This window comes from Bombina bombina, chromosome 3 (assembly GCF_027579735.1).
Source record: "Bombina bombina isolate aBomBom1 chromosome 3, aBomBom1.pri, whole genome shotgun sequence".
NCBI classification, from domain to species: Eukaryota; Metazoa; Chordata; class Amphibia; order Anura; family Bombinatoridae; genus Bombina; species Bombina bombina.
The window spans coordinates 858,464,681-858,488,421 of NC_069501.1; the positions used below are offsets into that span (position 1 = coordinate 858,464,681).

Below are 23,741 nucleotides of genomic sequence, written 5' to 3' on the forward strand. Positions count from 1 at the left end.
GGACGCGGCCAGCCTCAAAAACGTGCTCGTGCACGATTCCCCCATAGGAAACAATGGGGCTGTTTGAGCTGAAAAAAAACCTAACACCTGCAAAAAAGTTGCGTTCAGCTCCTAACGCAGCCCCATTGTTTGCTATGGGGAAACACTTCCTACGTCTGCACCTAACACCCTAACATGTACCCCGAGTCTAAACACCCCTAACCTTACACTTATTAACCCCTAATCTGCTGCCCCCGCTATCGCTGACCCCTGCATATTATTATTAACCCCTAATCCGCCGCTCCGTAAACCGCCGCTACTTACATTATCCCTATGTACCCCTAATCTGCTGCCCCTAACACCGCTGACCCCTATATTATATTTATTAACCCCTAATCTGCCCCCCACAACGTCGCCTCCACCTGCCTACACTTATTAACCCCTAATCTGCCGACCGGACCGCACCGCTATTATAATAAAGTTATTAACCCCTAATCCGCCTCACTAACCCTATAATAAATAGTATTAACCCCTAATCTGCCCTCCCTAACATCGCCGACACCTAACTTCAAACATTAACCCCTAATCTGCCGACTGGAGCTCACCGCTATTCTAATAAATGTATTAACCCCTAAAGCTAAGTCTAACCCTAACACTAACACCCCCCTAAATTAAATATAATTTTAATCTAACGAAATTAATTAACTCTTCTTAAATAAATTATTCCTATTTAAATTTAAATACTTACCTGTAAAATAAATCCTAATATAGCTACAATATAAATTATATTTATATTATAGCTATTTTAGGATTAATATTTATTTTACAGGTAACTTTGTATTTATTTTAACCAGGTACAATAGCTATTAAATAGTTAAGAACTATTTAATAGCTAAAATAGTTTAAATAATTACAAATTTACCTGTAAAATAAATCCTAACCTAAGTTACAATTAAACCTAACACTACACTATCAATAAATTAATTAAATTAAATACCAACAATTACCTACAATTAAACCTAACACTACACTATCAATAAATAAATTAAATACAATTCCTACAAATAAATACAATGAAATAAACTAACTAAAGTACAAAAAATAAAAAAGAACTAAGTTACAAAAAATAAAAAAATATTTACAAACATTAGAAAAATATTACAACAATTTTAAACTAATTACACCTACTCTAAGCCCCCTAATAAAATAACAAAGACCCCCAAAATAAAAAAATGCCCTACCCTATTCTAAATGACTAAAGTTCAAAGCTCTTTTACCTTACTAGCCCTGAACAGGGCCCTTTGTGGGGCATGCCCCAAGAAATTCAGCTCTTTTGCCTGTAAAAAAAAACATACAATACCCCCCCCCCAACATTACAACCCACCACCCACATACCCCTAATCTAACCCAAACCCCCCTTAAATAAACCTAACACTAAGCCCCTGAAGATCTCCCTACCTTGAGTCGTCTTCACCCAGCCGAGCCAAATTCTTCATCCAAGCGGAGCAAGAAGAGGTCCTCCATCCGGTAGAAGTCTTCATCCAAGCGGGGCAAGAAGAGGTCCTCCATCCGGTAGAAGTCTTCATCCAAGCGGGGCAGAAGAGGTCTTCCATCCGATTGAAGTCTTCATCCAAGCGGCATCTTCTATCGTCATCCATCCGGAGCGGAGCGGCAGCATCCTGAAGACCTCCGACGCGGAACATCCATCCTGGCCGACGACTGAACGACGAATGACGGTTCCTTTAAATGACGTCATCCAAGATGGCGTCCCTCAAATTCCGATTGGCTGATAGGATTCTATCAGCCAATCGGAATTAAGGTAGGAATATTCTGATTGGCTGATGGAATCAGCCAATCAGAATCAAGTTCAATCTTGATTCTGAATCTGACGTTCAGTCGTCGGCCAGGATGGATGTTCCGCGTCGGAGGTCTTCAGGATGCTGCCGCTCCGGATGGATGACGATAGAAGATGCCGCTTGGATGAAGACTTCAATCGGATGGAAGACCTCTTCTGCCCCGCTTGGATGAAGACTTCTACCGGATGGAGGACCTCTTCTTACCCCGCTTGGATGAAGACTTCTACCGGATGGAGGACCTCTTCTTGCTCCGCTTGGATGAAGAATTTGGCTCGGCTGGGTGAAGACGACTCAAGGTAGGGAGATCTTCAGGGGCTTAGTGTTAGGTTTATTTAAGGGGGGTTTGGGTTAGATTAGGGGTATGTGGGTGGTGAGTTGTAATGTTGGGGGGGGGGTTATTGTATGTTTTTTTTTACAGGCAAAAGAGCTGAATTTCTTGGGGCATGCCCCGCAAAGGGCCCTGTTCAGGGCTGGTAAGGTAAAAGAGCTTTGAACTTTAGTAATTTAGAATAGGGTAGGGCATTTTTTTTATTTTGGGGGTCTTTGTTATTTTATTAGGGGGCTTAGAGTAGGTGTAATTAGTTTAAAATTGTTGTAATATTTTTCTAATGTTTGTAAATATTTTTTTATTTTTTGTAACTTAGTTCTTTTTTATTTTTTGTACTTTAGTTAGTTTATTTCATTGTATTTATTTGTAGGAATTGTATTTAATTTATTTATTGATAGTGTAGTGTTAGGTTTAATTGTAGGTAATTGTTGGTATTTTATTTAATTAATTTATTGATAGTGTAGTGTTAGGTTTAATTGTAACTTAGGTTAGGATTTATTTTACAGGTAAATTTGTATTTATTTAAACTATTTTAGCTATTAAATAGTTCTTAACTATTTAATAGCTATTGTACCTGGTTAAAATAAATACAAAGTTACCTGTAAAATAAATATTAATCCTAAAATAGCTATAATATAAATATAATTTATATTGTAGCTATATTAGGATTTATTTTACAGGTAAGTATTTAGCTTTAAATAGGAATAATTTATTTAAGAAGAGTTAATTAATTTCGTTAGATTAAAATTATATTTAATTTAGGGGGGTGTTAGTGTTAGGGTTAGACTTAGCTTTAGGGGTTAAAACATTTATTAGAATAGCGGTGAGCTCCAGTCGGCAGATTAGGGGTTAATAATTGAAGCTAGGTGTCGGCGATGTTAGGGAGGGCAGATTAGGGGTTAATACTATTTATTATAGGGTTAGTGAGGCGGATTAGGGGTTAATAACTTTATTATAGTAGCGGTGTGGTCCGCTCGGCAGATTAGGGGTTAATAAGTGTAGGCAGGTGGAGGCGACGTTGAGGGTGGCAGATTAGGGGTTAATAAATATAATATAGGGGTTGGCGGTGTTCGGGGCAGCAGATTAGGTGTACATAAGTATAGCGTAGGTGGCGGTCGGCAGATTAGGGGTTAAAAAAATGTAATCGAGTGTCGGCGATGTGGGGGGGCCTCGGTTTAGGGGTACATAGGTAGTTTATGGGTGTTAGTGTACTTTAGAGCACATTAGTTAAGAGCTTTATAAACCGGCGTTAGCCCAGAAAGCTCTTAACTACTGACTTTTTTCTGCGGCTGGAGTTTTGTCGTTAGAATTCTAACGCTCACTTCAGCCACGACTCTAAATACCGGAGTTAGAAAGATCCCATTGAAAAGATAGGATACGCAATTGACGTAAGGGGATCTGCGGTATGGAAAAGTCGCGGCTGAAAAGTGAGCGTTAGACCCTTTTTTGACTGACTCCAAATACCGGCGGTAGCCTAAAACCAGCGTTAGGAGCCTCTAACGCTGGTTTTCACGGCTACCGCCAAACTCTAAATCTAGGCCTATATTAATAAATATGTTCATATGTGAAATCTATGCTATTCAGTTATAACATAAACTGGATTGCATGGTAATGCTGGACTACATGAAACAAACTTCAAAATAAACAGAAGACTATATATTTGATATAGTGTCGTTGTTATTTTCATCTTTATATTTTGCATTACTTTTAGGGAATTAATTCTTGTAATCGCACTTGTATTATTCACGCTTCCCAGCCTCTTTTTTGATCTGACTTATGCCGGACTGTGCTTACAGTGGGCTTTTATTGACCATACATATTTATTTATGTATTTATGCTAGATGTTTTGGGATATTTATTACTTGTTACTTATTTTCTGAATTATTGTTTATTGTACTTTTTTCATTTATTTATTTAGTTTTTATTGCAAACATTTTGTTGTTTGTTTTGGTTTATGTGCATATTAACATATGTATAGTGATTTTTGTATTTTAGCTTTGCTGGACATTATAATAATCCTTTTTTATTAACTGGTTTTATATCTTTTATTTAGATATTTCACAGTGTTTTGGATAGATACATTTAGTGAAACACATCATTTGAGTGTTATTTTCAACTTCATTTTATTTTGGAAATTTTTGTCTGATATCCTCTTAGCATCCTTTCACTGCGCCTTTTTCCAGCCTCTGTACACACACATATATATATTTACATTATACACGTGATATATGCTATGCTCATTTGCAACCTATCCATGAATTTCTCAATACAATTAAGACCTTTTTTTTATTTGATGCATTTAATAAATTAATGTTACTCACAAAAATTTCAGTTAGGAGAGAATATCTAGTGGCACGTCTTCTATCTAGACTAGCACTTAAGCTGGCATCAGTTTATGAAGGTGTGGGAAATAGGTATGCTGGTCTTATGAAACAATTTTGTCAATTTTCATGGACACAAACATTCTCTATTTTTCCTATAATTATTTCTTAACCAATCTATGAGCATCATGTCAATACCTTAAGGTATGTTTAATAAATTAATCTGTAATTTAACAGCCACACTCATATTTTACAGTCTGCAGACGATGCAGGACTAAGGATTACACACACCTGTTTCGACCCATCATCTAAAATGAAGATTAAGTTACTACATTTTATCACCTCCTGCCCCATGCCTACAATATATCAAATCTAAAATTCTTTGGGTGCTGCCTCACAACGACTATTTTAAGCAAAGTTTAGCAACATCCCATAAACAAATAGTCCCTTCATACGTAGGAAATGTTAAATAAATGTACATAGTAGAAAAAAGATGAGGAATCTTTTAAAAACCACAGACCACCAAAACTTTAATACCTTTTGTCGCAAATAATAAAATGTTTTAAGAACGATGACTACAAAAACTGTCAAATGTTCGCTTGGATTATGAAAAAATATATATGCATAGCTATATATAGATATATTAAACGTATTTCTAAGGATCATTTTTCTAGTTGTCAAAATGACAGTGAAACATCATACCTGTTTCATTATCTCTTACTTGGGACAATTGTTTTAGTGTGAATAGTAATCAAAACCTATGGTTCAATGATCCAAGCTTAGGGCACCAATTCTATAAAGCTTTCTGGGCTTCTGAAAGTCTATAAGAAATCTCGCCAGTACTATGACGCTAAAGTCATCATTCTACAAAGTAACGGCGAGATTACGAGTTTTGCGTAAGCCTTAAAAAGCAGCGTTAAGGGGTCCTAATGCTGCTTTTCATCTAATGCTGGTATTACAAGTTTGGCAGGTACAGGTGTACCGCTCACTTTTCTTCAGCGACTTTTCCATACCGCAAATCCCCTTACGTCAATTGCGTATACTATCTTTTCTATGGGATTTGCCTAACGCTGGTATTACAAGTCTTGGCAGAAGTGAGCGGTACACCCTCTCCTGTCAAGACTTCTACCGCATTTAAAAGTCAGTAGTTAAGAGTTTTATGGGCTAACGCCAGAACATAAAACTCTTATCTAAAGTGCTAAAAAGTACACTAACACCCATAAACTACCTATTAACCCCTAAACCGAGGCCCCCCCACATCGCAAACACTATAATAAATATTTTTAAACCCTAATCTGCCGACCGGACATCGCCGCCACCTACATTATACTTATGAACCCCTAATCTGATGCCCCTAACATCGGCGCAACCTACATTATAGTTATTAACCCCTAATCTGCCACCCCCAACGTCGCCGCAACCTAACTACACTTATTAACCCCTAATCTGCCGACCGGACATCGCCGCTACTTTAATAAATGTATTAACCCCTAAAGCGCCGCACTCCCGCCTCACAAACAGTAGTTAATTTTTATTAACCTCTAATCTGCCTGCCCTAACATCGCCGACACCTACTTACATTTATTAACCTCTAATCTGCCACCCCCAACGTCGCTGCTACTATAATAAAGTTATTAACCCCTAAACCTAAGTCTAACCCTAACACCCCCCTAATTTAAATATAATTTAAATACATCTAAATAAAATAACTACAATTAAATACATTATTCCTATTTAAAACTAAATACTTACCTATAAATTAAACCATAAGATAGTTACAATATAACTAATAATTACATTGTAGCTATCTTATGATTTATTTTTATTTTACTGGCAACTTTGTATTTATTTTAACTAGGTACAATTGTTGTTAAATAGTTATTAACTATTTAATAACTACCTAGCTAAAATAAGTACAAAATTACCTGTAAAATAAATCCTAACCTAAGTTACAATTACACCTAACACTACACTATCATTAAATAAATTACCTAAACTACCTACAATTAATTACAATAAAATTCAATAAAATAAATTACGGAAAAAACCCCACTAAATTACGGAAAAAAAACCTAAATTACATAAAATAAAAAAAATTACAAGAAGTTTAAACTAATTACACCTAATCTAAGCCCCCTAATAAAATAAAAAAGCCCCCCAAAAACAGAATTTATGTTTACCTGATAAATTACTTTCTCCAACGGTGTGTCCGGTCCACGGCGTCATCCTTACTTGTGGGATATTCTCTTCCCCAACAGGAAATGGCAAAGAGCCCAGCAAAGCTGGTCACATGATCCCTCCTAGGCTCCGCCTTCCCCAGTCATTCGACCGACGTAAAGGAGGAATATTTGCATAGGAGAAACCATATGATACCGTGGTGACTGTAGTTAAAGAAAATAAATTATCAGACCTGATTAAAAAACCAGGGCGGGCCGTGGGCCGGACACACCGGTGGAGAAAGTAATTTATCAGGTAAACATAAATTCTGTTTTCTCCAACATAGGTGTGTCCGGTCCACGGCGTCATCCTTACTTGTGGGAACCAATACCAAAGCTTTAGGACACGGATGAAGGGAGGGAGCAAATCAGGTCACCTAGATGGAAGGCACCACGGCTTGCAAAACCTTTCTCCCAAAAATAGCCACAGAAGAAGCAAAAGTATCAAACTTGTAAAATTTAGTAAAAGTGTGCAGTGAAGACCAAGTCGCTGCCTTACATATCTGATCAACAGAAGCCTCGTTCTTGAAGGCCCATGTGGAAGCCACAGCCCTAGTGGAATGAGCTGTGATTCTTTCAGGAGGCTGCCGTCCGGCAGTCTCATAAGCCAATCTGATGATGCTTTTAATCCAAAAAGAGAGAGAGGTAGAAGTTGCTTTTTGACCTCTCCTTTTACCAGAATAAACAACAAACAAGGAAGATGTTTGTCTAAAATCCTTTGTAGCATCTAAATAGAATTTTAGAGCACGAACAACATCCAAATTGTGCAACAAACGTTCCTTCTTTGAAACTGGATTCGGACACAAAGAAGGCACGACTATCTCCTGGTTAATGTTTTTGTTAGAAACAACTTTCGGAAGAAAACCAGGTTTAGTACGTAAAACCACCTTATCTGCATGGAACACCAGATAAGGAGGAGAACACTGCAGAGCAGATAATTCTGAAACTCTTCTAGCAGAAGAAATTGCAACCAAAAACAAAACTTTCCAAGATAATAACTTAATATCAACGGAATGTAAGGGTTCAAACGGAACCCCCTGAAGAACTGAAAGAACTAAATTGAGACTCCAAGGAGGAGTCAAAGGTTTGTAAACAGGCTTGATTCTAACCAGAGCCTGAACAAAGGCTTGAACATCTGGCACAGCTGCCAGCTTTTTGTGAAGTAACACAGACAAGGCAGAAATCTGTCCCTTCAAGGAACTAGCAGATAATCCTTTCTCCAAACCTTCTTGAAGAAAGGATAGAATCTTAGGAATTTTTACCTTGTCCCAAGGGAATCCTTTAGATTCACACCAACAGATATATTTTTTCCATATTTTGTGGTAAATTTTTCTAGTTACAGGCTTTCTGGCCTGAACAAGAGTATCAATGACAGAATCTGAGAACCCTCGCTTTGATAAGATCAAGCGTTCAATCTCCAAGCAGTCAGTTGGAGTGAGACTAGATTCGGATGTTCGAACGGACCTTGAACAAGAAGGTCTCGTCTCAAAGGTAGCTTCCATGGTGGAGCCGATGACATATTCACCAGGTCTGCATACCAAGTCCTGCGTGGCCACGCAGGAGCTATCAAGATCACCGATGCTCTCTCCTGATTGATCCTGGCTACCAGCCTGGGGATGAGAGGAAACGGCGGGAATACATAAGCTAGTTTGAAGGTCCAAGGTGCTACTAGTGCATCTACTAGAGTCGCCTTGGGATCCCTGGATCTGGACCCGTAGCAAGGAACCTTGAAGTTCTGACGAGAGGCCATCAGATCCATGTCTGGAATGCCCCACAATTGAGTAATTTGGGCAAAGATTTCCGGATGGAGTTCCCACTCCCCCGGATGAAATGTCTGACGACTCAGAAAATCCGCTTCCCAATTTTCCACTCCTGGGATGTGGATTGCAGACAAGTGGCAGGAGTGAGTCTCCGCCCATTGAATGATTTTGGTCACTTCTTCCATCGCCAGGGAACTCCTTGTTCCCCCCTGATGGTTGATGTATGCAACAGTCGTCATGTTGTCTGATTGAAACCGTATGAACTTGGCCTTTGCTAGCTGAGGCCAAGCCTTGAGAGCATTGAATATCGCTCTCAGTTCCAGAATATTTATCGGTAGAAGAGATTCTTCCCGAGACCAAAGACCCTGAGCTTTCAGGGGTCCCCAGACCGCGCCCCAGCCCACCAGACTGGCGTCGGTCGTGACAATGACCCACTCTGGTCTGCGGAAGCTCATCCCCTGTGACAGGTTGTCCAGGGACAGCCACCAACGGAGTGAATCTCTGGTCCTCTGATTTACTTGTATCGTCGGAGACAAGTCTGTATAGTCCCCATTCCACTGACTGAGCATGCACAGTTGTAATGGTCTTAGATGAATTCGCGCAAAAGGAACTATGTCCATTGCCGCTACCATCAAACCTATTACTTCCATGCACTGCGCTATGGAAGGAAGAGGAACAGAATGAAGTATTTGACAAGAGTTTAGAAGTTTTGATTTTCTGGCCTCTGTCAGAAAAATCCTCATTTCTAAGGAGTCTATTATTGTTCCCAAGAAGGGAACCCTTGTTGACGGAGATAGAGAACTTTTTTCTATGTTCACTTTCCACCCGTGAGATCTGAGAAAGGCCAGGACAATGTCCGTGTGAGCCTTTGCTTGAGGAAGGGACGACGCTTGAATCAGAATGTCGTCCAAGTAAGGTACTACTGCAATGCCCCTTGGTCTTAGCACCGCTAGAAGGGACCCTAGTACCTTTGTGAAAATCCTTGGAGCAGTGGCTAATCCGAACGGAAGTGCCACAAACTGGTAATGCTTGTCCAGGAATGCGAACCTTAGGAACCGATGATGTTCCTTGTGGATAGGAATATGTAGATACGCATCCTTTAAATTTACCGTGGTCATGAATTGACCTTCCTGGATGGAAGGAAGAATTGTTCGAATGGTTTCCATTTTGAACGATGGAACCTTGAGAAACTTGTTTAGGATCTTGAGATCTAAGATTGGTCTGAATGTTCCCTCTTTTTTGGGAACTACGAACAGATTGGAGTAGAACCCCATCCCTTGTTCTCCTAATGGAACAGGATGAATCACTCCCATTTTTAACAGGTCTTCTACACAATGTAAGAATGCCTGTTTTTTTATGTGGTCTGAAGACAATTGAGACCTGTGGAACCTCCCCCTTGGGGGAAGCCCCTTGAATTCCAGAAGATAACCTTGGGAGACTATTTCTAGTGCCCAAGGATCCAGAACATCTCTTGCCCAAGCCTGAGCGAAGAGAGAGAGTCTGCCCCCCACCAGATCCGGTCCCGGATCGGGGGCCAACATCTCATGCTGTCTTGGTAGCAGTGGCAGGTTTCTTGGCCTGCTTTCCTTTGTTCCAGCCTTGCATTGGTCTCCAGGCTGGCTTGGCTTGAGAAGTATTACCCTCTTGCTTAGAGGACGTAGCACTTGGGGCTGGTCCGTTTCTGCGAAAGGGACGAAAATTAGGTTTATTTTTGGCCTTGAAAGACCTATCCTGAGGAAGGGCGTGGCCCTTGCCCCCAGTGATATCAGAGATAATCTCTTTCAAGTCAGGGCCAAACAGCGTTTTCCCCTTGAAAGGAATGTTAAGCAATTTGTTCTTGGAAGACGCATCCGCTGACCAAGATTTTAACCAAAGCGCTCTGCGCGCCACAATAGCAAAACCAGAATTTTTCGCCGCTAACCTAGCCAATTGCAAAGTGGCGTCTAGGGTGAAAGAATTAGCCAATTTGAGAGCATGAATTCTGTCCATAATCTCCTCATAAGAAGAAGAATTATTATTGAGCGCCTTTTCCAGCTCATCGAACCAGAAACACGCTGCTGTAGTGACAGGAACAATGCATGAAATTGGTTGTAGAAGGTAACCTTGCTGAACAAACATCTTTTTAAGCAAACCTTCTAATTTTTTATCCATAGGATCTTTGAAAGCACAACTATCTTCTATGGGTATAGTGGTGCGTTTGTTTAGAGTAGAAACCGCCCCCTCGACCTTGGGGACTGTCTGCCATAAGTCCTTTCTGGGGTCGACCATAGGAAACAATTTTTTAAATATGGGGGGAGGGACGAAAGGTATACCGGGCCTTTCCCATTCTTTATTTACAATGTCCGCCACCCGCTTGGGTATAGGAAAAGCTTCGGGGGGCCCCGGGACCTCTAGGAACTTGTCCATTTTACATAGTTTCTCTGGAATGACCAAATTCTCACAATCATCCAGAGTGGATAACACCTCCTTAAGCAGAGCGCGGAGATGTTCCAATTTAAATTTAAATGAAATCACATCAGGTTCAGCTTGTTGAGAAATTTTCCCTGAATCTGAAATTTCTCCCTCAGACAAAACCTCCCTGGCCCCCACAGACTGGTGTAGGGGCCCTTCAGAACCAATATCATCAGCGTCCTCATGCTCTTCAGTATTTTCTAAAACAGAGCAGTCGCGCTTTCGCTGATAAGTGGGCATTTTGGCTAAAATGTTTTTGATAGAATTATCCATTACAGCCGTTAATTGTTGCATAGTAAGGAGTATTGGCGCGCTAGATGTACTAGGGGCCTCCTGTGTGGGCAAGACTGGTGTAGACGAAGGAGGGGATGATGCAGTACCATGCTTACTCCCCTCACTTGAGGAATCATCTTGGGCATCATTTTCTCTAAATTTTGTGTCACATAAATCACATCTATTTAAATGAGAAGGAACCTTGGCTTCCCCACATTCAGAACACAGTCTATCTGGTAGTTCAGACATGTTAAACAGGCAAAAACTTGATAACAAAGTACAAAAAACGTTTTAAAATAAACCGTTACTGTCACTTTAAATTTTAAACTGAACACACTTTATTACTGCAATTGCGAAAAAGTATGAAGGAATTGTTCAAAATTCACCAAAATTTTACCACAGTGTCTTAAAGCCTTAAAAGTATTGCACACCAAATTTGGAAGCTTTAACCCTTAAAATAACGGAACCGGAGCCGTTTTTATATTTAACCCCTTTACAGTCCCTGGTATCTGCTTTGCTGAGACCCAACCAAGCCCAAAGGGGAATACGATACCAAATGACGCCTTCAGAAAGTCTTTTCTATGTATCAGAGCTCCTCACACATGCATCTGCATGTCATGCTTCTCAAAAACAAGTGCGCAATAGAGGCGCGAAAATGAGACTCTGCCTATGATTAGGGAAAGCCCCTAGAGAATAAGGTGTCCAATACAGTGCCTGCCGGTTATTTTACATAATTCCCAAGATTAAAATAATTCCTCAAGGCTATGGAGTATAAAATATGTTTATATATAAATCGATTTAGCCCAGAAAATGTCTACAGTCTTAAAAAGCCCTTGTGAAGCCCTTTTTTTCTTTCTGTAATAAAAATGGCTTACCGGATCCCATAGGGAAAATGACAGCTTCCAGCATTACATCGTCTTGTTAGAATGTGTCATACCTCAAGCAGCAAAAGTCTGCTCACTGTTCCCCCAACTGAAGTTAATTCCTCTCAACAGTCCTGTGTGGGAACAGCCATCGATTTTAGTAACGGTTGCTAAAATCATTTTCCTCTTACAAACAGAAATCTTCATCTCTTTTCTGTTTCAGAGTAAATAGTACATACCAGCACTATTTTAAAATAACAAACTCTTGATTGAATAATAAAAACTACAGTTAAACACTAAAAAACTCTAAGCCATCTCCGTGGAGATGTTGCCTGTACAACGGCAAAGAGAATGACTGGGGAAGGCGGAGCCTAGGAGGGATCATGTGACCAGCTTTGCTGGGCTCTTTGCCATTTCCTGTTGGGGAAGAGAATATCCCACAAGTAAGGATGACGCCGTGGACCGGACACACCTATGTTGGAGAAATAATAAAATTCCCTACCCTATACTAAATTACAAATAGCCCTTAAAAGGGCCTTTTGCGGGGCATTGCCCCAAAGTAATCAGCTCTTTTACCTGTAAAAAAAAAGAAATACAATACCCCCCCAACATTACAACCCACCACCCACACACCCCTAATCTAAAACCCACCTGATCCCCCCTTTTAAAAAACCTAACACTACCCCATTGAGGATTACCTCACCTTGAGCTGTCTTCACCCAGCCGGGCAGCAGTGGTCATGCGATGGGGCAGAAGAGGACATCCGGACCGGCAGAAGTCTTCATCCTATCCGGGCAGAAGAGGACATCCGGACCGGCAGACAAGCGGCATCTTATATCTTCATCCATCCGACGAGGAACGGCTCCATCTTGAAGACCTCAGGCGCGGAACATCCTTCTAGGCCGATGGACTAACGACGAATGAATATTCCTTTAAATGACGTCATCCAAGATGGCATCCCTCGAATTCCGATTGGCTGATAGGATTCTATCAGCCAATCGGAATTAAGGTAGGAAAAATCAGATTGGTTGATTTAATCAGCCAATCGGATTGAAGTTCAATCCGATTGGCTGATTGGATCAGCCAATAGAATGCGAGGTCAATTCTATTGGCTGATCCAATCAGCCAATCGGATTTTTCCTACTTTAATTCCGATTGGCTGATAGAATCCTATCAGCCAATCGGAATTCGAGGGACGCCATCTTGGATAACGTCATTTAAAGGAATATTCATTCGTCGTTAGTCCGTCGGCCTAGAAGGATGTTCCGCGCCGGAGGTCTTCAAGATGGAGCCGTTCCTTGTCGGATGGATGAAGATAGAAGATGCCGCTTGGATGAAGATGTCTGCCGATCCGGATGTCCTCTTCTGCCCGGATAGGATGAAGACTTCTGCCGGTCCGGATGTCCTCTTCTGCCCCATCGGATGACCACTGGTGCCCGGCTGGGTGAAGACGGCTCAAGGTAGGGTAATCTTCAATGGGGTAGTGTTAGGTTTTTTTTAAGGGGGGATCGGGTGGGTTTTAGAGTAGGGGTGTGTGGGTGGTGGGTTGTAATGTTGGGGGGTATTGTATTTCTTTTTTTTACAGGTAAAAGAGCTGATTACTTTGGGGCAATGCCCCGCAAAAGCCCTTTTAAGGGCTTGTAAAAGAGCTGATTACTTTGGGGCAATGCCCGCAAAAGGCCCTTTTAAGGGCTATTTGTAATTTAGTGTAGGGTAGGGAATTTTATTATTTTGGGGGGCTTTTTTATTTTATTAGGGGGCTTAGATTAGGTGTAATTAGCTTAAACTTCTTGTAATTTTTTTTATTTTCTGTAATTTAGTTGTTTTTTTTTCCGTAATTTAGTTTATTGAATTTTATTGTAATTAATTGTAGGTAGTTTAGGTAATTTATTTAATGATAGTGTAGTGTTAGGTGTAATTGTAACTTAGGTTAGGATTTATTTTACAGGTAATTTTGTACTTATTTTAGCTAGGTAGTTATTAAATAGTTAATAACTATTTAATAACTATTGTACCTAGTTAAAATAAATACAAAGTTGCCAGTAAAATAAAAATAATTCATAAGATAGCTACAATGTAATTATTAGTTATATTGTAGCTATCTTATGGTTTAATTTATAGGTAAGTATTTAGTTTTAAATAGGAATAATGTATTTAATTGTAGTTATTTTATTTAGATGTATTTAAATTATATTTAAATTAGGGGGTGTTAGGGTTAGACTTAGGTTTAGGGGTTTATAACTTTATTATAGTAGCGGCGACGTTGGGGGTGGCAGATTAGGGGTTAATAAATGTAAGTAGGTGTCGGTGATGTTAGGGCAGGCAGATTAGAGGTTAATAAAAATTAACTAGTGTTTGCGAGGCGGGAGTGCGGCGGTTTAGGGGTTAATACATTTATTAACGTAGCGGCGATGTCCGGTCGGCAGATTAGGGGTTAATAAGTGTAGTTAGGTTGCGGCGACGTTGGGGGTGGCAGATTAGGGGTTAATAACTATAATGTAGGTGTCGGCAATGTTGGGGGCAGCAGATTAGGGGTTCATAAGTATAATGTAGGTGGCGGCAGTGTCCGGAGCGGCAGAATAGGGGTTAATAAGTGTAAGATTAGGGGTGTTAAGACTCGGGGTTCATGTTAGGGTGTTAGGTGCAGACATAAAATTCATTTCCCCATAGGAAACAATGAGGATGCTTTAGAAGCTGGACGCTGCTTTTTTGCAGGTGTTAGGTTTTTTACAGCCAGCTCAGCCCCATTGTTTCCTATGGGGAAATTACCACTACCGTAAGCAACGCTGGTATTACAGTGAGAAGTGGAGCTAAATTTGCTCAACGCTCACTTTTATGAGGCTAACGCAGCCATTCAGAAAACTGGAGTGCTGGAAAAAAAAAGGCTTGTTAGCACCGCAAGTCTTTACCGACAAAACTCTTAATCTGGCAGTAAGTTTTTACCTTGAGAACAGTGTATCTCGCAAAGGGTTATGCTTTTAAATAGGTGATGCATACATTACAATAGGACTCACAAACAATAGTAATTTAATAATCGTATAAAACAAATAAAATATATGAAACAAATAAATAAAATATTGAAATAAAAATATGCAGTAATATTTTTTTTTTTTTTTTAATAAAAAATCATAAAAAAATTGTTCTGCAAAAAATGTGTTTTATGAAAAAAATTAAATTCGTATTGAAATTGTGCAGGTACTAAATGACTTAAGGTGCACACTAGACATTTGAAATAAAACTACACTGAACATGCAAAAAAAAAAACTTTATGAAATTCGTATTTAAAAAACAAAGCCAAAGTGTATTATTTTCCTTATTGTAAAATTAGTTTTGATGCCTCTGCTAGTGGGCTGAACAGGGGTGTTCAATGGGCATAGCTGAAATTTCTGCAGGTCTGACATATTCTATAAACATTTTCCCAGAGCAGTTCTCACTGTTTTTTCTCACAAAGCACTCATTACCCTAATAGAAAAAAACGTATGAAAATAGAGGCAATTGGAAAATACAATGCACTAAGAAGAGTAATCTGATTTGTATTGACTGCAATATCTAATTTTTAAAGGTTGCTCCCTGTTAACTCTCCTTTTCCAGCGAGCTCCATTACTTACCTTTTTCTTATAGAATTCTCTGCTAGTGTCAGTGTTGAAAACCATGTTTGACCCAAAAAAGTTTTCAGAACTGAACCCTAAGTCAGATCAAATGTAAAATGCCACACTGACACTCACATGGGGCTGCCCTTTGGGAATTCTCTAAAAAAAAGGACTATCCCTGCGAATTAAGAGATGTTTCCCAAATAATGGATCTTGTTGGAAAGAAAACTTCCATGTGTAGAGAAGGAACTTCCATGTGGAGAGAAGGGGGCACACTTTAAAAATGAAACACTGCAGCCAATGCAAGTCACGTTACTACGTTTTCAGCGTATAGTATCTAATAATCGTATCTCTATGAGGTAAATTAGAGTTTTGCGTATTTTGACACAATCTGGCTACTTTTCTGTTTGCAAGAAATTAACAGCAAGATCTGCATGGGGAAATGTTTAGAGAATATGCCAAACATGGCAGAAAAACTTCAGCTGCACCCATGGAACACCCCTGTTCAGTACATTACCAGAGGTAGGGGAAATTATTTAACAATAAGCAAAACAATATGCTTAGATTTGTGCATTCTAAATACAAACTTCCTGTGCCGTATAGTTTTATTATCTCTTCTGTGCACCTTAAATCATTTTTACAACATAATTTCAATACAAATCTTAATTTTTCATTTAATTTTAATAACTATGATATTATTATAATGTATGCATTGCCTTCACATATTTAAAAGCAGGGCATGCCCCTTTATAAAACATGTTTTCAATTAGGACAGGGGCTTCATAAGGCCCCTAGACATTTTGAGGTCTTGCTGTATTTATTTATCTATTGTAAAGCATACAGGGAGTGCAGAATTATTAGGAAAGTTGTATTTTTGAGGATTAATTTTATTATTGAACAACAACCATTTTCTCAATGAACCCAAAAAACTCATTAATATCAAAGCTGAATAGTTTTGGAAGTAGTTTTTAGTTATAGCTATTTTAGGGGGATATCTGTGTGTGCAGGTGACTATTACTGTGCATAATTATTAGGCAACTTAACAAAAAACAAATATATACCCATTTCAATTATTTATTTTTACCAGTGAAACCAATATAACATCTCAACATTCACAAATATACATTTCTGACAATCAAAAACAAAACAAAAACAAATCAGTGACCAATATAGCCACCTTTCTTTGCAAGGACACTCAAAAGCCTGCCATCCATGGATTCTGTCAGTGTTTTGATCTGTTCACCATCAACTTTGCGTGCAGCAGCAACCACAGCCTCCCAGACACTGTTCAGAGAGGTGTACTGTTTTCCCTCCTTGTAAATCTCACATTTGATGATGGACCACAGGTTCTCAATGGGGTTCAGATCAGGTGAACAAGGAGGCCATGTCATTAGATTTTCTTCTTTTATACCCTTTCTTGCCAGCCACTCTGTGGAGTACTTGGACGCGTGTGATGGAGCATTGTCCTGCATGAAAATCATGTTTTTCTTGAAGGATGCAGACTTCTTCCTGTACCACTGCTTGAAGAAGGTGTCTTCCAGAAACTGGCAGTAGGACTGGGAGTTGAGCTTGACTCCATCCTCAACCCGAAAAGGCCCCACAAGCTCATCTTTGATGATACCAGCCCAAACCAGTACTCCACCTCCACCTTGCTGGCATCTGAGTCGGACTGGAGCTCTCTGCCCTTTACCAATCCAGCCACGGGCCCATCCATCTGGCCCATCAAGACTCACTCTCATTTCATCAGTCCATAAAACCTTAGAAAAATCAGTCTTGAGATATTTCTTGGCCCAGTCTTGACGTTTCAGCTTGTGTGTCTTGTTCAGTGGTGGTCGTCTTTCAGCCTTTCTTACCTTGGCCATGTCTCTGAGTATTGCACACCTTGTGCTTTTGGGCACTCCAGTGATGTTGCAGCTCTGAAATATGGCCAAACTGGTGGCAAGTGGCATCTTGGCAGCTGCACGCTTGACTTTTCTCAGTTCATGGGCAGTTATTTTGCGCCTTGGTTTTTCCACATGCTTCTTGCGACCCTGTTGACTATTTTGAATGAAACGCTTGATTGTTCAATGATCACGCTTCAGAAGCTTTGCAATTTTAAGAGTGCTGCATCCCTCTGCAAGATATCTCACTATTTTTTACTTTTCTGAGCCTGTCAAGTCCTTCTTTTGACCCATTTTGCCAAAGGAAAGGAAGTTGCCTAATAATTATGCACAACTGATATAGGGTGTTGATGTCATTAGACCACACCCCTTCTCATTACAGAGATGCACATCACCTAATATGCTTAATTGGTAGTAGGCTTTCAAGCCTATACAGCTTGGAGTAAGACAACATGCATAAAGAGGATGATGTGGTCAAAATACTCATTTGCCTAATAATTTTGCACTCCCTGTATTAGCGACTGTTATCATTAACAGCAGAGAGTGGCCCAGAACAGCAGCGTCGTACAGGGTTTAACAGGGCTTAACGACCATCGCTGAACAGGGTAGGGCGCTGGTCGTTACGGGGTTAAATCCAGAGGAGCATTAGCATGTTATAATCTGCTAATGCTCCTCTCAATTTAACCCCTTAATGACTAGTGCCATACCCTGTACAGCGCTGGTCATTATATGCCCTGTTAAACCCTGTACGACGCTGCTGTCCTGGGCCTCTCACTGCTGCGATTTTGCTAAAAGTAGCGAGATTGCGCTATTACTGCATGCCCCATGTGTGGAGCAGTGCTGAAATAGATGGGCAGAGGTACCGATGCAGAGAGGGACACTGGTGGTGGTGTGGAAGGGTTAGGAGGGAGGGGGGTGGCCCATCGCTGCAGGGGGGAGGAAGTGGATGGGGCAACAGAAATAAAAAATTCTGAGGGCGGCAGGGAGGGGGAAAAAGGGAGGGGGAGGTAGAGGGATATCCTATGGTGGAGGGGAAGATTAGAGGGTAGGGAAAGGATCTTGGAGTGGGGAGGGAGTTTTTTTTTAAAATTAAATTAAAAATAATAGAAAACTGGGTACTGGCATACAGCAGAGAGGTAGGTAGTGCTAGCGCTAAGACTCCCCTAAAGCCAGATACGAAGGAACTTCCTCAAATAAGTTTCAGATAGACAAGTCTAGTATGCAAAAGGAAAAATGTGTACTGGCGCTTTAAGCTAGGGGTAACAATTGATAATAGCAGTTGGGATATTTGACAATCTTATCCAAATTCAATATTGATAAATTGTGTATAATATAACCACATTCTATAATAACAGAACAAATATTAAGGATGATCTTGAAATAAGCAGATTACAATAATACCTATTCTTTAATACAGAATATAATGTGATATCAAATGACATACATAAAAAACTAAATAAAAACAAAAAATGTGTATCAATAATCAAACAAAAACTCTATCAACAATCAAACTTGCTAAAAAATTTGCTAAAAAAGCTTATACTATATAAGGTATACTATAAAAGTTACGGTGTGAGGAGAACTATTATAGTTTAAAAAATACTCATACTTAGGAAAAAATAATAATAGTTTTTCTCCTAGCTGGACGTCCAGTATTAAAAAATATATAGATAAAGTTACAGTGCACTTAAAAATACACCACAGGAACTATTTTTTCCATCCTATGGTGACATATACCATTTGACCCAAAAGGAGATATACGCAAATCTTTTTATATTTTCATATATTAATTTTTTAATTTTTATGTATGAGTATTTTTTAAACTATAATAGTTCTCCTCACACCGTAACTTTTATAGTATGTATACCTTACATAGTATAAGCATTTTTATCAAGTTTGATTGTTGATATAGTTTTTGATTGATTATTGATACACATTTTTTGTTTTTATTTAGCTTTTTATGTATGTCATTTGATATCACATTTTATTCTCTATTAAAGAATAGGTATTATTGTAATCTGTTTATTTCGAGCTCATCCTTAATATTTGTTCTGTTATTATAGAATGTGGTCATATTATACATAATTTATCAATATTGAATTTGGATAAGATTGTCAAATATCCCAACTGCTATTATCAATTTTTACCCCTAGCTTAAAGCGCCAGTACACATTTTTCCTTTTACTGGCATACAGCAGCCAGTATTTAAGATGGAGGGAATTGGTTAGAAAGGGAGGGTAAGAGAGCTTTTGGGAGGGATCAGGGAGGTGGGAAGGTTAGGGGGTAATCCTACACTAAGGACAATAATAATAATAAAAATGTGTAAAACTGCATACTGGCAGACTGTCTGCCAGTACTTAAGATGGGGGTGACCATTGGGGGGGTGGGGGAGGGAAGAGAGCTGTTTGAGAGGGATCAGGTGGTGGGAAGTGTCAGGTGGGAGGGTAATCTCTACACTAAAGCTAAAATTAACCTTACAAGCTACCTGATTAAGCCCTTCAGAGCTGGGAATAATAAAAGTGTTGTTCATAGCTGCAATTAGCAACCTTCTAATTACCAAAAAGCAATGGCAATGCCATATATGTCTGCTATTTCTGAACAAAGGGGACCCCAGAGAAGCTTTAACAACCATTTGTGCCATTATTGCACAAGCTGTTTGTAAATAATTTCAGTGAGAAACCAAAGTTCACTATTTTTTTATTTAATCGCATTTGGCGATGAAATGGTGGCATGAAATATACCAAAATAGGCCAAGATCAATACTTTGGGTTGTCTTCTAAAACAAAATATATGGTTTTGATAGGTAAATAAAAAAATACTCTAATTCTGTTTAAATGTAGTAATGGCAACATGCTCTGGTCTTTTGGGGAAGTTTGAGTCTGAACTGCCCAGTCCTTAAGGGGTTAAAGACAAACTGAATATTGATTCTAGCTTTATTAGTTTTCTACCCCAATTTTTTTCTTTTATGATTCAGGAGTATACAATTTAAACAACTTGCCAATTTATTTCTACTATCCTATTTGCTTCATTCTCTTTTGTTGAAGGAGAAGCAATGCACTACTGGGAACTAGCTATGCACATCAGGTCAGCCACTGACAAGAGTGTGCAGCCCCTAATCACCAGCTAGATCCCTGTACTGCTTTGCTGCTCCTAAACCTACCTATGCTTTTAAACAAAGAATAACAAGAGAAGCAAATTAGTTAATATAAGTAAATTGGAAAGATGTTTAAAATTATATGCTCTATTTGAATCATGAAAGTTTAATTTTGATTTTACTTTCCCTTTAAATTTGCCATGTAGTGTTCATCAACTTTCTGTACCTATTTAAAAGGGTTTAATATATACTTATACATATAGAAAGATCTTTTATATGCACTGCTTATTCAGAATCTTGGTAAAGTTTTGGAGTCAACTCATCAAATTTACCCAACCTTTAAATGTTACTGAGCACACCATCTAAATGTAGCGAATGAAAAATAAAATTGTCTCCCCCAAATTTATTTTTTAACTTTTCACTTCAAAAGCTCTATCTGAAATAAAATGTAATGACAATAATATCTTGATTATATACCTCTCTACAAAGATATATACTACAACTACATTACTGAGGGAGGTGACTGTTCAGGCCTAAAGGCTATTCCTTTTATTACAATTTGCATTGATGCACAAGAAATGCAAACTGTTGACAAAACAATATAATTACCAGTTATAGCATCTTACACTGTGCATAATTTGTAAATTGTTTGTCCCTGTGTTTTGTTGGCACAAAATATCATACGCCCAAGAATTTTAATTTAAAGGTCTATAATCGGCTCCAAATTTATTGCAGATAATTTAATACCAATCCGAAGATGTACCATATAAATTTGTTCTTTTATTAAATACGAATTATGTTATAAATGCTAAAAAAAAGAGACATATCGATATACACCAATCACATGTATGTTTGCTAATACCTATAACTACATTCTGAGATTTCTCTATATCAAAACCAAAATGAATATGTTTTAATATAATTGAGATTTAACCGAGATGAAACGAATGTAATTGAAAGTTATTAAGGCTTTAGCAGGAAAACATAATCTGGGGTAACATTTTCAAAAGAAAAGGAACATGTTGTTGTAAATACAAGAACATGTTTCTTATATTAATATTGTATATTTAGTATTTTCTTTACTATTTTGTGGATGACAAGACAGATCGCTTAAAAGTGAAACAGTAAAGAGCTAAATAAATTAAAACTAAATAATGTGATTTATATACGAGAATTAATACATTTACCGTCATTTATTTTATTAAAGTAACGTCATTTATGCTTTCCCAATTAAAGACATTGTTTTCAAAACATACAAGGAAACAAAACAGAAGGATCAATACTTGCAAAATGTTAACTCTGAATAAGTGCAACCTGTTTAGGAATACATTTCTACAAAGAACTAAAAAAATAAAATTTGATGGATAGACACTGATAAAAAAAATTCTGGTGAGAATTTTTTTTTTCTTTAAAAGATAATAGCACTCATTTAGAGTTTGGGATTTGTGAAAGAAAGCTTTAAAAGGAGCAAACCTGATTGGCTGTGGCTGTTGCGGCGAAGGGGACACTTGTTGCAGGAGTTGTTGCTGCAGAGACATTGGCGGACGTAGCGCTGTGCATCATGGGTACTTTCAGGAGGGGAACCATGGAAGCAATGAACAGGAGGGTGTAGCATTATGGTAATAGAAGTGGTTTTGGCATGGTGAATATCACATAGCAGAGCAAGCCATCATGGGTTAAACCAGCAGATGGCATGCAATCACAATGCAAAGCAAGAAAGCGTGGGAGAGAAATAAAAAAAAAGGGAAAATAAGCTTATTACAGGTATATTTAAAGGATGTTTGTAAAATAAAATATAAATATATATTATCAGCAATTCCCAGAAAAGGCAAATTAAGTAAGCAGACAGATCAGATCATTAGTTTGAAGCTGGGGGTTTTCAGAACAGCAATTTAAGATTAAATAAATGGCAATAATTTATATTTTATGACAATAATTAGTTACATTTGGACTTAAAATTGCAATAAAATATGTCTATTGCATTACAATATTTTCTTAATGCACTGTAAGAAAACTGGACATTTTCTTTTAAAAAAGTGGCATTCATCCAAAGTCTATAACTATTTACCCTCACAAAGTGATACACTGCTGATCCTTATCTGAACACAACCTTTGTGGTGCATACTCACATAAGCCTCACCTGATTGGCTCAGCAGCCAGGTTCAGCTCAGGATTGGCAGTGTATCACCACTCTGGAGATGACTTTAAAGGGACAAAGTAAACATTTAAAAAGGTTTGTGTCGTGGCTTTTTTTTTAACTATATTAACTAACCGATAGTGCCAGCTTGTGCACCCAGTACTTCTAGGATTCTAGGGCATAAAGTATATTAACTAGCGGGCACAGAAAAGCCATCATTTTATATAATTCATTATGGTTTCCTGGTATTTTCAGCAACAGAATTTCCTTCATCCACTTCTTCCATTGTTGATATTTTTATTCAGGTGGCTTCTTATCTGAACTCTATTTCACCAGATATTACTGGGTGCCAGTTGCTCATTTACAATACTGGAACCCCACACACTTGTCCCGACTATTTTAAAAACAGATAAGAAGACACTTGAAACAACAAGCAATGGGCAGTGAGGAGGATTGCAGAAACTGTGTAGGAGTTGTAACAGTTAATTCAGCTTTTATTATACCATGCTATATCTATGTTTACGGCGCTGTAGAATAATAACCCTACATAGGGTCACTAATTATAAATCCAGGGATATCATTTTGTATGATAGGCATATTTTTGTTGTGCAAGGTTTCTGGGAAACACTGAAGATATAGTAAACACAGCAAAAAGGAGAAAGAAAGCAAAACACTGACAATCTAGACAGACATAAACTACACACACCTAATTATTCATTAAAGAGAAAGACATTAAAAACAAACTAAAAATAGGCTACAGGTGTTATTGTAAAAGCCACACAGCATGTGAAAATATGACATATACTAGGCAGGTTTTAAAAGAGGATTAATTAACCCCTTGGGTACCAGGGAGGCCTGCAACGCATTGTGTAGTAATGAGTGGCAGCTCTCTTTGATGACCATGGGTTTAAACATTGGAATTTAACACATGTAAGTATAATCCAGAGCATTAAAACACATTTATATCCGTAAACTGTACAATCTGTAGATATA

The 23,741-nt window shown here is 38.5% G+C and overlaps 1 protein-coding gene across 8 annotated transcripts in view; it reads right to left on the reverse strand.

Annotated features, from left to right (window-relative positions):
- The window catches only part of MBNL2 (muscleblind like splicing regulator 2), a 514,609-nt gene that overhangs the window by 46,165 nt on the left and 444,703 nt on the right, over window positions 1-23,741 (reverse strand). For 5 of the 8 annotated variants that reach the window (XM_053707831.1, XM_053707828.1, XM_053707827.1 and 2 more), the window contains one exon: window positions 22,085-22,179. The exons of the other annotated variants lie outside the window; for them this stretch is intronic. In XM_053707831.1, coding sequence (XP_053563806.1) covers window positions 22,085-22,179 — 95 coding nt within the window. The remainder of the gene's footprint in view (window positions 1-22,084; window positions 22,180-23,741) is intronic. 8 annotated transcript variants of the gene reach the window in all.